Source organism: Cyphomyrmex costatus, unplaced genomic scaffold (genome assembly GCF_001594065.2).
Source record: "Cyphomyrmex costatus isolate MS0001 unplaced genomic scaffold, Ccosl1.0 scaffold2567, whole genome shotgun sequence".
NCBI classification, from domain to species: domain Eukaryota; kingdom Metazoa; phylum Arthropoda; class Insecta; order Hymenoptera; family Formicidae; genus Cyphomyrmex; species Cyphomyrmex costatus.
The window spans coordinates 1-14889 of record NW_017276657.1 but is presented as its reverse complement, the minus strand read 5'-3'; the positions used below and the strand labels follow the sequence as shown (position 1 = coordinate 14889).

At 33.0% G+C, this 14889-nt stretch overlaps 1 protein-coding gene across 3 annotated transcripts; it reads left to right on the top strand.

The window, feature by feature from the left end:
* Positions 1-3388: 3388 nt before the first annotated feature.
* LOC108774499 (U2 snRNP-associated SURP motif-containing protein) lies at positions 3389-13483 on the top strand. 3 transcript variants are annotated; one of them, XM_018540630.1, is made up of 20 exons: positions 3389-3515; positions 3831-3874; positions 3947-4063; positions 4137-4233; positions 4303-4617; positions 5010-5074; positions 5195-5360; positions 7303-7466; positions 8120-8179; positions 8635-8678; positions 8822-8926; positions 9006-9233; positions 9391-9633; positions 9757-9943; positions 10020-10206; positions 11777-11910; positions 11989-12077; positions 12168-12324; positions 12458-12615; positions 13037-13483. In XM_018540630.1, the coding sequence occupies exons 2-20, from the start codon at positions 3851-3853 to the stop codon at positions 13317-13319; spliced, it is 2823 nt and encodes a 940-aa protein (XP_018396132.1). In that variant the 5' UTR covers positions 3389-3515; positions 3831-3850; the 3' UTR covers positions 13320-13483. The 3 variants fall into 3 exon arrangements, with proteins under 3 accessions (XP_018396132.1, XP_018396133.1, XP_018396131.1); XM_018540631.1 differs by lacking the exon at positions 3389-3515 and adding an exon at positions 3601-3743 and having other exon boundaries at positions 12171-12324; XM_018540629.1 differs by lacking the exon at positions 3389-3515 and adding an exon at positions 3601-3743.
* The last annotated feature ends 1406 nt before the right edge of the window (positions 13484-14889 follow it).

Sequence of the window (14889 nt, the reverse complement as noted above, 5' to 3'; positions counted from 1 at the left end):
ACTAACGAGAATTGCCGTTAGAACTGATACATATAGTCAGTACGTCACTTTTTCTACAAGTATCGTGCTGGACTCAGGTATTAAAAAATTGATTAAAATTATGTAGAGGCCGGAACTCTGCTTAAAAATGATTGCGATGCATAGAACTCTGTGAGAACTAACGAGAACTACCGTTGAAACTGATAGAAATAATCAGCTCGTCACTTTTTCTAGAAGTTTTATGCCATTTTCTATATATGGGATGTATAAAAATTGTAAAATGTTGTTATTTTGTTTTGAAAATGCATATCTTAGTAGGTTTTTAGTAGAATTATGGGGAACTGTTGCTAAAAATGCAAATATTTATTTTTTTCTCGTACTTTAGAGGAAAACTGACGTGCCAGATTCGCGAAGTTTGTACGCCATATTTTCAATTTTAGTTTTTTCATAATAAAACTGCGGAACTATTTTTTGTTTTTAGGTAGAAATGTAGAACTATAAAAAGTGCTACTGGAACTGTTGTAATTTTTTTGATATCGATAGAATGTCGTGCTAGCTTCACAGATCCACTTTCCTATAGTATATCTCGAATACTATTTGTCCTAAAAATATGGTCCAAGTGCCAAATAAAAACAAATATCATACCCGGAACATCCTATTGGTCGTCTACTGCGCCGCCACCAACTGTTATAAAAAAGTTTCGTTGAACCACCCGACCGGTGCGGACGCGTCTCGGTTCGGGTGTTCGTTTTTTGTATATTTTTGAGAAAGTGTTGCCGACTTTGACCGTGCCTCGAATTTCCTTACTGATGTGTGTCCGCGTTTGGCTCGGCTCGTTCGTCCGTCCGGACGCGCGTTAAAGTGGCGTGACGACGTTGCAATCGCAGGCGCCCGGTGTTCGTTCGGGTTTCGCCATTTTTCGCGGGCATTGCATCATTCTTCGTTTACATATTACGACTTTATTTCGTTTACACATTACGATTTTTCGTTACTGGCCTTGACGATTGCCGTTGGATCGGCTACCCGGCCAATTATAATCGACAAGAAGAAGAAGACCAACTGTTATACCTTACTTATTATACCATGGCCTCAGTCAACCTACTGTATGTACATACTTATACCACAGTATAACCATACCCAGTAGCGACACTAGCCGGTTTGACCTTGACCAAATTTCAGTACACATGTGTGAATTTGTACATTTAACAATATGGATGCGTCCAGAGTACAAGTATTACAGGTAACCTCAATTTATAGTTTTATGACATGTTCTTCGTGTGACTTTTGTTTCTTGAAATTAATAATAATAATAAATTGTTCGTTATTTTACTAGAAAAGAGTGATATAATCATCATTAAAATGCCTACCTGATATTGATGTATTTTCTTCAGATTATCACTCAAATCGAATGTTGCATATTTATTAAAATATTTTTTTAATTATATTTCTCCTATATTCTTCTTGTTGCACATGCACAAACATTAAATTCATTATATAAATAACAGAATAAGGTAATGCGTCTTTCTTTGTCACTCTTGCGTAATTTCACATTTTCACGGTGAAATTTTATGCCGAGCCCGCTCACACGAATAATTTCGTATTCTCACGAGGTGAAATTTACCGTAATTGGGTGAGTTTCTCACTTTCGTCATTTTCGCCCAATCCGAAAACCGTAATAGGCCCCCTGGACGGAGTATAGCATCGAAACCATGTTGACAGACCTAGAAAGAGATAGAACGATGTTTGGGTAGTAGTGAATCATGTAATCAAGGGCCCTGAGGCATTATAAAATTGTGTATAAAATAAAATACATAAAATACACGTAGAAACCATATACTCAATTTTATTTTGTATCTAATATAATGTATATAATTTTCCGATTTTAATCTGCAGTAGTATTGCTGCGTAATAATACCTCTGTAATGGCTCCTGACTTTAAAGAATACGTTACTGTCCTCCCTCTCCTGCAACACAATTCGACCAATAGGACAATAGTAGAAAGAGAGTTCCGTGCCCAAACATTTACCTTAAGGAGCCTACAGACCAGAGCGGCGCAGCGGTAAAGCGGCGAGCGATAGCCAATGAGAGCCATGCTTTTACGCAAAATCATGGCTCTCATTGGCTATTGTTCGCCGCTTCACCGCTGCGCCGCTCTGGTCTGTAGGCTCACTTACTCTTTCTAGATCCGTCAACACGAAAGATCAAAGAGCATGCGACAAAAATCGCCGCATGCTCCGTCCAGTACTATATGTCGATGGGTGATGTTCCTGAACGCAGCCTAGATATCAGAGAAGCGCAGCAACCGATGTTCCGCGTCCTGATTGACTGATGACTGTCAGCCAATCATGACATCATTCATTGGTATTAAAAATGGCTGACTAATAGACGATTAGTGGATTTCATAGTTCGTCTGCAAACAACGCCATTTTTAATACTGTTTTTAGTAATTTTGCGATACTGACTTATGCCGGTTGCGCTTCTCTGATATCTAGGACTTTATTGTAGACTAGATATCCGGCAGGAGTCCGGCATGCGCCTGGCTTTTGATTGGTCACCGCATGCGTTTGCCGCTGCTCACCGCATACATGGGGCGCGTTCAGCGGACTCAACAGTTGAGTGAGGGTTCGCTATTATTGGTGCATTCTTCTAGATTAAAAATTCTGATTGGATGATCTAAAAGAATACACCAATAATAGCGAGCGCTCACTCAACTGTTGAGTCCGCTGAATGCGCCCATTTGAGTCTTAGGCCGGTATTCATAGTCAGTTCTTATATTCAAGACCGTCTTAAGTTCAGTCTTGAGTAGAGGCCTAGAAAACAGAGATGCGACATTGCGTCGGTTGGGTTAGGTAACCACCGCCATTTTAATTCAATATAAGTGCTCTTGACCAATAAGCTGATGACAGTTGATGCAAAAGGTAGGAAGATTAGATTAGATTAGGTTAAGTCCGATATTAAATATTCACACAAATAAGAATACTTACACCATAATAATAGTTTTTTATTGCACAAGAGGAGTTACGAACCAATCAGAGGACTTTAGAGTTCTGATTGGTTTCACTGTTCCGTTCCGCTGTAATTTCCACTCAATGTGACTCCAGCCTTAAGGAGCCTACAGACCAGAGCGGCACAGCGGTGAAGCGGCGAGCGATAGCCAATGAGGGCCATGTTTTTACGTAAAAGCACGGCTCTCATTGGCTATCGCTTGCCGCTTCACCGCTGCGCCGCTCTGGTCTGTAGGCTCCTGTATGCGTTATGCAAAAGTGTGTGCTGCGGCCTTTATGCATTTCATGTGCGAATAGGCTTTATAGCTAAAGTTCTTTTTGTGTGCCAAGGCCTTTTTAGTACATGTAAAGAATGCAATCTAGGGCCCGTATTCAGAACGCACTTTTATCGATAAAAGCGCGCTTTTATCTCTGAAATTCTATAGTATACGTGACGTAAACTGTAGCATGTAGCGCTCTAACATCGTTGTTAGCGCGTTCTAAATACGGGCCTAGGTGTCGTTACTAGCATGAGATTCCACAGAAATAGAGGTATTATTATTTATGATTTTTCTACGTTGAAGTGTGATAAAGTGGACAGACTTTTACGTTTTAGTACAAATTGATTGCTATCGTAATCGTCCAGCTGCCAACATATGTGTTATTCCAGCCAATTGTTTTTTCAACGCTTTTTAACTTTGTCATTGAATTTGTACATTCTACATATATTTCATTGAATGGATTTGAAATTTTATGACGGATATTTATGACATTTAATTTGTATGCATTATTGATTTCTGTGAATTTATCCTTGTAGTGATTAAGTTTATGCCAATAATTTATTTTATTTCTTCCCTTTTTTTTTAGGTTAGATTGTCTCTTTACAAATGGCGGATAAGGCTATGATGAAGGTATCTCTTTATACTTTGGGATAATTTTTATGGTTCTTTATGTATTCTTAAATTTGTATCCTGTATTTACAGCAAATTGCGGAGCAAAAGCTTAAGGCTTTTTCCATTGGTACGATGGGTAAAAGACCATTAAGTAAAAAGGAATTAGAAGAACAACGGAAGAAGGAGCAAGAACAAGCTGCAGCTCAGGTCAATAATCTCACATACAATCATTTTTATTTGTTGGATATTCTATATAGATAATTACATGTATTGTGTACAGGCATTTGAAGAATTTGTAGCAACATTTCAAGAAACACCCAGTAAAACGACTAATAAGGTTTGGGTAAAGGCAGGAACATATGATGCAGGAAAAAGACGTAAATGGAATTATAATATGCACTTAAAGTACCTCGTTATACAAATTATAAATTTTATTCTTTTTATAGAAGAAGATACAAGAGAAAAAGGAAAGCTTTATAAACCACAGTCAAAAATCTCGGAACTAGTTGACAATAGATCATCAGCTGAACAAGCTCAAGAATATGCAAGATTACTTGGAACAAATGAACGTAAACTTGATAGACTAGGCAAGAAGAAGAAAGAAGGTGAAAAAAAGAAGAGCAACCTTGAATTATTTAAAGAGGAGTTAAAGATGATTCAAGAAGAACGTGAAGAGAGACACAAGTATAAGGGTGTGGTGAAAACTGTAATATCTGCACAATCTGAAGATCCAATGTTGGCTGCTTTAAAATGTGTGGAAGGTATATATATATATATATATATATGTGTATATATGTATACATATACTTGAGTATATGTCACATAATATAGTCATCAAATTACTTCATAATTTTATAATTTGATATTATATAATCACTTTAATTATTGTCTAATTATTATTTATTCTAAAAAGATATGGCAGTATATTTTTATTACAATAGTATTTAAATCTGTAGTATACTTATAACTTCAGTAGGTAGTAGATCCTCATTTCCGGATCCGCGAAAGGCTAATCTGCATAACTTCATTGATGATCCCCGTCTCTTAGCCCTGATATATGAGGGTAACCATTATCCTTCCAATATCTTTTTCCTCTTATCACCTTTATCTGTCTCATAAATTCATTATATGCTGAAGGATTTTTGTTTTACAGATGGTTCATTTGATAATGGTGATCCAAATACCACAAACTTATATCTAGGAAATTTAAATCCAAAGGTAAACTCTAGTATTTTATCATATAATATCAATTTGTATTTAACGTTATTATTATTATACATACAGAAACCAATGCATTGCAATGTACAATCGATAAAAATCTGTTTTTTGTTTTTACAGATCACTGAACAGCAATTAATGGAAATATTCGGTAAATATGGTCCTCTAGCCAGTATAAAAATAATGTGGCCACGTAGCGATGAAGAGAAAGCCAGACAAAGAAATTGTGGTTTTGTTGCATTCATGAGTCGTAAAGATGGAGAACGGGCTTTAAAAAATCTTAACGGTGAGTATATAACAAGAAGTGGCGTCGAGTGGCTCACCGCTCTGTGCGATTGACTCGCAATTTGTAGACCCGAGTTCAATCCCACGTGCGCCCAAACGCATACATATCAGTAGATATTTGTCTCTAATATCTGAGGTAGGATTCTGTGGACCAATCACCCACAAATCGGAAAAACAATCTGATTCGAGAAACAAATATAGGCCTCGGACAAAAGAGGTCTATAGACGTCCTATGCTCCACATAAGGAGATAAAAGGTGTCGTTCGTTCTATTAAGTACTATTCTACACCTTTCCTTGTTCAAGAACGTTAAACTTCTCACGCGAAGTAACTTTTACCCTCCCCCCCCTCTGCACAGCGGCACACGACTTCTACGATTGTACTGTTGCTATGATAGTACTGTCGGGGCAGACCTCTGTCGACGGTGTGGGTGCGGGGGGAGGGGCCGAAGGTCACCCCCTTGCAGCCGCCCGTGTGTGTGTTCTATTTGATATATAACGATTATGAGTTTATTACTTGATGTTTTACACGCACGCACGCATACGGGTGCAAGGGGGTGGCCTTCGGTCCCCCTCCCGCACCCACACCGTCGTCGGACAAAAGAGGTCTATAGACGTCCTATGCTCCACATAAGGAGATAAAAGGAGTCGTTATATAACAAGAATATTTTTTTAAAATAGATAGAATATAGTATAAACATGTGTTTGTGCATGCATGTGAGTCTGCGCACGCACAGAGTGCTCTATTTTATTTTAAACAATCAGTTTTCTGCAAAATTATTAATGTTAAAAAAAAAAATTTCAAGTAAAAGCGAAATGACTTATTTGAAGGGAACATTATGATATCTCGTATACTTTTATATGTAGAATAATTAAAGAAATAATGTTTTATATTCTACTTTAAAAAGTGGAGGTGATTTCATATATCTTTCAATACCTCCACCCAAAAAGAAAACAATGTGACTAAAATACATTCCCCTTGAAACCATTGCATTTTTATCTGACAAATTTTTTGTATATTCAACAATTTTGGAGAAAATTGTCTGTTTCCAATAAAATAGTGTTTTAGTAATATTATATATATATAATATATGTATATGTGTCATATATATAGTATATATAAAGAAATGAGTTATTTTAAGTGATATATACTGAAATGTATCTTAAAAAGTATAAAAGGTATGAAAAAATGTTTTAAACAAAAACAAGATAATCAATAGGCTCAGATGATTAAATCTAAAAAAAAATTAATAAAATAATAACAGTTACATTTTTAATAAATAAAAGTAACTTTTATATTCAATCAATATTCTTTGTACTGAAGACATAGCCTTAACCGTAGGTCAAAACGTATACGCTTTATCATTCATTTCGAATAAATTTTATAAAAAAACATTAATAATTTGTGTTGGCTCATATTGGCATTTTATTAATTTTTTTTTTTATAAGTTGCTCAGTTATTAGAGGGAAAGAAAGTGATGACTTTGGTTAACCTAGTAAAAATGTCTTTAAAGTCAGGTCAAAATTACTAAAAATTTTTTTAATGAAAACCTCAAATTTTTATTTTACATTCATATAGCTGACGATGAAAATAAAAAATTAGGATTTCCATTTTAAAATTTTTGATAATTTTGATCTGACAAAAAGAAAATGATGACTTTGGTTGACCTAAAAAAGATATCCTTATAGGTCAACCAAAGTCATCACTTTTTTTTTCTCTAGTAACTGAGCAACTTTTGTTTAAAACATTTTTTCGTATTTTTTATATTTTTCGAAATATTTCAGTGTATCTTAAGTGTACTTAAAATGACTCACTTTGTATTTGCTCATTTATTTGTGAGTAAATTATTTTTAATATGTTTATTATTTTTGTAACTATTATAATTGGCAATCGATTTACACAATGACGATATTAAAAACATATTTTTTTAATATGATGAACTAGGTCGTGACATAATGCAGTATGAAATGAAATTAGGCTGGGGGAAAAGCGTACCAATTCCGCCTTATCCTATCTATATTCCACCTGCTTTAATGGAGATCACGCAGCCACCACCTCCATCTGGTCTTCCATTTAATGCTCAGCCACATCGACGCGACAGACATAAGGTATACGAAATAAAATATTTGAAGAGCGCAATTAATAAATTGTTAAACTATATATCTAAACAATTTCGTTTTCTTTTTATTTAATATTAATACCCACGCGAATAATCACGCTGTAAATATTTATTAATCGTTTGTACATTTTTCTTACATGTGTTCGTTATAACATAGTCATAGAACTATAAAAAGACATCTTTTGCCAGAAGTAGCTAGCGTTTAAGGATTCATGCACGTTTGATACACACATTCTATTGTACAAAACTTGATTAAACTATTTTTATTTTTCGTTTAATCGTTAGTTTAGCATTTTTAGATTAAATTAATTTTATTAAACTTAGTAGTATAGTATTATACAAATATTTAAGAAATAAATTGATTTCATACATATACATAGTGATTAAATAAAACATGAAACAAAATGATCATATAAAAAACGTAATAATATGCATTTAATTATACAAATAATGTTTCAAAATGATTAATATTACAAAATTAGTTAATATGATTAATATTAATTGGCTTGTAGCCCTGTTTCTCTTTATTAGTTTTAAATTTATTGAGCCGTATTACAAACATAAATTAATATTAAATTGTCATAAAAACTTTTATTAATTTAACATTGGTGTGGTATAACCATTTTTGAAACGTAATCTCAGATACCACGTATCCGCAACCTCCAGAGCGCGGACCCGCAGGAAAAGGAAAACTTTGAAAAGGTAAAAATTTTACCTCTATGAAACATTCAACGTTTAATACCTGGAATTAGATATTTAATCCTAGATATTTAAATTGATTCTTTCACTCGCACTCTCATATACATATCACACACACACACGCGCACGCAACACACACACACACATACACACAAAAGCGGTCATGTTTTCTTTACAATTCAAATTGGTAAGTTTTTTACGAGGTACAAATATTTTATATGTTTATCTAAAAATATCAGTAATTAAAAACAAAAAACAAGTATTTATTTTTAATTTATAACGCGTAACATATGAATAATCTTTGTTAATGATGCAAAATAATATATTGAATTGTATTTACAAATTACGTTGTGATAACTTATTGGTAACCATTTTTGGGATACCTTTGGGTACCTTTTGGCATTTGGATTGGAACGTCCTATCATCTATCATTGTTGCACTATGATCTGGACTATAAGGTTTTGCAGAATGCTGTTGTCAAAGTCGTTATACCAACAGAAAGGTATTTGTTGATTTTAATATTATAATAACAGATTTTGTAAGTATGTAATTATGAAGACTATTTAGGTTCTGAATAAAATAATTTGTGTCAATGAGCATTGACCCAAAAAATACATATGCGTACTTAATTAAGTTGCGTTATAGGAATTTAGTCATGTTAATACATAGAATGGTGGAATTTGTAATTCGAGAAGGACCAATGTTTGAAGCAATGATTATGAACAGAGAATTGAATAATCCAATGTTTAGGTACATATCTTATTATGTATGGTATGTGTGTGCATCTTTATCTGTATACAACTAAACTAAGAAACATATTCAATTTTAGATTTCTATTTGAAAATTATTCTCCTGCACACACTTATTATCGCTGGAAATTATACTCCATTCTACAAGGAGATGTGCAAAAAGAATGGCGCACAGAAGATTTTAGAATGTTTAAAGGTGGAAGCGTGTGGAGACCACCACCGATTAATCCTTGGACGCAGGGTATGCCAGATGAATTGATAGAAATGGAAGAAAGGCAAGAACCCAGGAGAGGTAGTCTTTCAAACAGGTAACGATTAAAAAAAAAATTAAAGAATTATTTATCGAGATAAGATATTTCAAGATATAATTAAGCTACATTATCTTCGTGAAAAGATATACTAAAAGTAACTATGTATACTTTGTAAAAAATGTACGTTAATTATTTGAAAAATATTTTTTCTCAGTCAGCGAGATCGCTTAGAAGATTTATTACGAAACATATCACCTGAAAGAATAAAAGTTGCGGAAGCAATGGTGTTTTGTATAGAGCATGCAGAAGCAGCAGAGGAGATTTGTGATTGTATTTCAGAATCATTATCAATACTGCAAACTCCTGTAAATAAAAAAATTGCAAGATTGTATTTGATATCTGATATATTACATAACTGCGGAGTTAAAGTAACTAATGCCACTATTTATAGGAAGGCGTAAGTAATATATGTGTGTATGTATGTACACATGCTTATCTTAATTTTTTATTATAAAAGAAACGATGCACATTAAAATAAAGGATGCATGTGATATTAATTTCATATTCATTTATTTTATAGATTTGAGTCGCGTCTTTTGGATATTTTTAACGAAGTTCATCAAGCATATAAACAATTTGATAGTAGATTAAAGGCAGAAGGATTCAAAGTTCGTGTTATGCGAATGTTTAGAGCATGGGAAGATTGGGCAGTGTATCCAAGAGATTTTCTGGTTAAGTTGCAGAATACTTTCCTGGGACTTGTTTTGGTAAATTCTCATTTTACAGTAATAATGTTCTATAGATTAGATGTTGTGATATGTAATACTCTAATTTCTTTTTTAGATGGACGAACCTGAACCTGAGAACGATGAAGACATTGATGGTGCACCGTTATCTGATGTTGATGGCGACGGTACTGAAGATTTGGACGGAGTACCGCTTGATGGTGCAGCTTTGTTGAAAGGTGCCATGAAACATGGTCTCACATCTCAGACAACTTCAAATTACGACGATATTGACGGAGTGCCTAGTAAATATGCGTTCCTAAACTTATATATTTCTACATATTAATGAATAATTATGCAAACATGCACACACACATACACACACGCGCGTACGTACGCGCACATACGCGTGCGCGTTTTGGGCAAGTCGATTAATTTGAAATTGTGGCTAATCAATATCGATAATTCCTAATTTATTCGGCCAATATAATTAATAGAAAAGAATTATTCAAATTTCCTGCGGTCACTATATATACTTAATGCTAAATGGTCATTTTGATAAATTGTTTTGTTCAATTTACCCAGCAGTTTTAGTTTGAAAAATCTAACTTCTTAGAATATTCCAATTGCTATCAAATGTGACTGTTGATGAGCAATGTTGATTAGGATGTTTATAATGATCATTAAATCTTAATAAAATAGAATAAGGCATTTCTATCCATTCTGATTTTGTCTCTGTATTGAATACTTATGTGAATGTACTGCTATTATGAATCGGATTTTATTACGTTATTATTTAATACAATTTAAATATCATATTTATGAGGAATGACGTCGACCACAACTAAAGAAATGAAAAAAAAATTAATAGTAAACTGTGAATTAATTTTAAACAAAGCTTGCAATAGTATCATCTGTCTAATGAGAAGTATATACAGTTAAAAAATAAAATTAAGGAGCTTAAAAGAAAGGATAGCTAGAAAACCCCAAATAATTATCGAAAATTAAAGCGCTTTGATTTAATAAAGGTTGGAGACAATGAGAAACTTATATGTCCAGTATCCAATAACTCACGTTATAAAATACTGTATCACTGACGAAGAACTTTTTGATATTATTTATGATGTACATCTTTCTATTGGACGTGGAGAAAGAAATAGAGTGGCAAAAGAAATTAACAGAAAATTTAAAAACGTTACTAAAGAGGCAATTATGCTTTACTTAAATTTGTTAGAAAAATAGAGTTCCTAAAAGAAATTTGATTGTAAAGCCAGTGATTTTTAGTGAGATAAATAGTCGCTGCCAAGTTGATATGCAAAGTCAAGAAGATCGAAAATTTAAATTTGTTCTAAATATATATATTTATTCTATGTATATATTTATTCTATATATATTTATTTTCCAATTAAATTTGTACAATTGTGGCCAATTGAAACTCTTAAGTGTAACTACGGGCGTAAAAAGAAGCAATGTAATTCATGTCATGATAATTCATCTTATTTGAATAAGTAGTCGGTTTATTTTTGTCATTTTATTTTTCTGAGTATTTTGAGTACTGGTAGGAAAGTCAAATGAATAAAAAATATTTAAATGCATAACATATAATAACTAACAAGTTGAGTTTATAGAAAACAGACTGCCTTATTCTATAAAGATATTTTTAATATTTCAATTTATTAACACCACATTTCTCATTTATACCTTTATAATAACTGGTCATTTTGATTAATTTGGACACTTTTGCTTCTATTATTCAAATTTCCCAAAACAAACATATTTGGCGTTATTCATATTGACCGACTATTATGTATAAATCCCAAATTACTCATCAAATTGCTCGTAACACATATATGTATCTATGTATATTTGCCGTAGTGGATGAAGATATCGATGGTGTCCCAATGGATGATGACGATAGCGTAAATGCACGAAATAAGGATGACGAAAAAAAATCGACAATGCCAGCTGGATTTGTTCCTTCGCGATGGGAAACCGTTGATCCTGATCAGGTTTCAGAATATTTGTTTCTCAATAAAATAAATTGATATCTTCTCCTTCGTACCATGTTAACACAATTTTTTCATCAGGTCGAGGCACAGGCGATGACTACCAGTAAATGGGAAGAATTAGGTCAAAATGAAGATTCTAATTCTCAAGATACTAGTATGGATTCCAGGTAAAACTTTTATGATGACAATTGTTGATAATGTATTTTTGTAGTACATTTACACTAAAATATATTTGTAAAAATTACTTAACATAATAGTAGAGATTATAATGAAGAAAGGCGAAACAGATTACGTGAGATTGAGGTAAAAATTATGCAGTATCAAGATGAATTAGAAAGCGGTAGAAGGACTTTAAAGTCTGGTATGACAATACAGGCACAGGTAGAGCATTATAGGAAGAAGCTTATAAGAAAGGTAGAAAGTACATAATTTTACTCATTCCAATAACATACCAATTATATCATAGTAATTATATTACACACACATATACACAGACACACACACACACACACACACACACATGTATGTAATGTGCACATTTCTGTAGAGTGAAAGGGAAATGAAGGACGCAAAAAGTGAAGAACGAGATGATGACAAACGAAGAGAGAAGAAACGAAGCCGAAGTACAACACCGGAATCTCCTAGTCACAGTTACAGAGATAGAAGGCGATCGTCAAGCCCATCAGCAAAAGTTACAAGATATAGGTAAAGACTTTAAATGGTATTCATAGTCTGTTCTTATTTTAAGACAGTCTTAAGTAATGTTTTAAGATACTAGTACAGCCCTCTGATTGGCTTATAACGTCTTAAGACAGTACTTAAAACGGTCTCAAATATAAGAATTGACTATAAATAAAAGGTGATCTTTGTTCTAAATTTTCATATAAATCGTTCGTTTCTCTATCTATACATATTTATTGTACAATATTTAATGTTTAATATACTTCAAATCAATATTATTCAATCTAAAGTGTCCTATGATGCAATTTTTAATTGATATTCTTAGATAGTCTGTATGTAACTTAATTAGAAAGTAATTAGAAAGTATATTGTTTAATTTTTCATGCATTATATGTGAAGTAATTACACGTCGTCATTTATTTGTATTCGTAATATATATTTTTAGATCACGCAGTAGGTCGCCGCGCTGCAAACGCAGATCAAGATCTCCGTATAAAAAACGCGTACCAGTTACCCCGTCCCCTCCTCGTATTCGACGTACGCCATCGCCTTCCTTTTCTTCAGGCCGAGGATCACGCAGATCGCCCGTTAATGAGCGATGTGATAGGAAAAGACGTAGATCACCATCTTTGTCACCCCCACCGCCTCCACGTACTTCCTCTAAACATAGAGCTTGTAGTCCGCCTTCCCCTTCTCCACGTAAACACAGACATAAGCATAAATATTGAACCATGATATTCGCCGTTGCACGAATTACCTTTTCCGCAGGATGATATTTTTTAGACATTTTTTTAGATCTCACATTTATTTACAATACGTCACATTTGTAGATATACATTAATGTGACACTGAAAATGTGAAGATTAAGATTTCGACGATTCCAATTCCTTTCGATATAACTAGTTTGCTTATATTTCCAGAATATATAAGTTCAATTTCTCATTGCTTTATTATCTCTAATTGTAAGTCAATTATTTTTTCTATAAAATATATTTTGTGCTGAACGGTATATTAAAAAAAAAACCAGTTAAACTATCGTAACAGCGCATGTTATTTGCAATTGTAAGATAGCATGAAATAATATAGGAAACATTTTATTACTTACTAAAACTCGCATCGCACATGATGGGAACGGAGGATAGGTTTATTATTTTTTAAATATACTTGAAGACGAAGAGAGAGTGTATATATTAATTAGAAAACAAACATAGAAAATGATCTTCTTTAAGTTTATGCAAAAAATATGACTTCTTTATCTAATAGAGTAATGAGAATATTTCAAAATTGAATAAAATAATCTTATATGTATCAAAAATATTGTTTTTTTGCATCCTAAACGTTTCGAATAAATCATTTTATATAAAATAACATTTATTATATCACTTGTTACATCTATGTTCTTCAACTTTTTTACAAGATAGAAATATATTAATTATATATGCTATGCACTTTGTTATATATCGTTACAATTCACTTAATTATCATATTTGATTTTAAATAAGTTTTGTGATATAAGTTATAAAAAGCATACCTGTATTCTTTAACCAATTCAATTTGAACGTAGGTATGCTAAATCAGTTGATCTTTGTATAGGGTGTCTACCACTGACGATAAATGTTTTAAAAATAGATTTATTGCAACATTTTGAGGCGAAAAGTTTAATATGAAAATGTTGAGGCTGTAATAGTTTTCAAATGAGAAGAGTTTTAAAATTATGAATGACAGGACCAAAATATCGCACACTCAGGATGTGTTCGACTTAACGAGCCTACAACGCTCGTGAAATCATTTCATGCTTGTTATTTTCAAATATCAAACAAGGAAAAACGATGCTCGTAAACGTTGCGAGCGTTAAGTGGAACGCAGCCTTAGTGATGGCAAGATGATCAGGATGAGATGCTTCTGCGAACTTCACATTTTTGACAATAACAAAACATTAACACAATTCAACATCCACTGACCATCTTGCCATCTCTAAACGTGCGAAATTCTGGTCTCGCTATTCGTAATTTTTAAACTTTTCTCATTTCAAAATTATCATAGCCGCGATATTTTTGTATTGGACTTTTCTTCTTAAAATGATGCAAAAATTTGTCTTTAAAACATTTATTATTAGTGATAGGACACTCTGTATAAAAGTTTAGTGTCTATGATAACAATTATACGTATATATATTATTGAGCTTCGATTAAGACATTTCAAATCCTAACATTCTTATGTATAACAAACAAAAAACAATTAAGTTAAAGGTAAATTAAAGATAGAAAGAGAGAGAGAGAGAGAGAGAGAGAGAGAGAG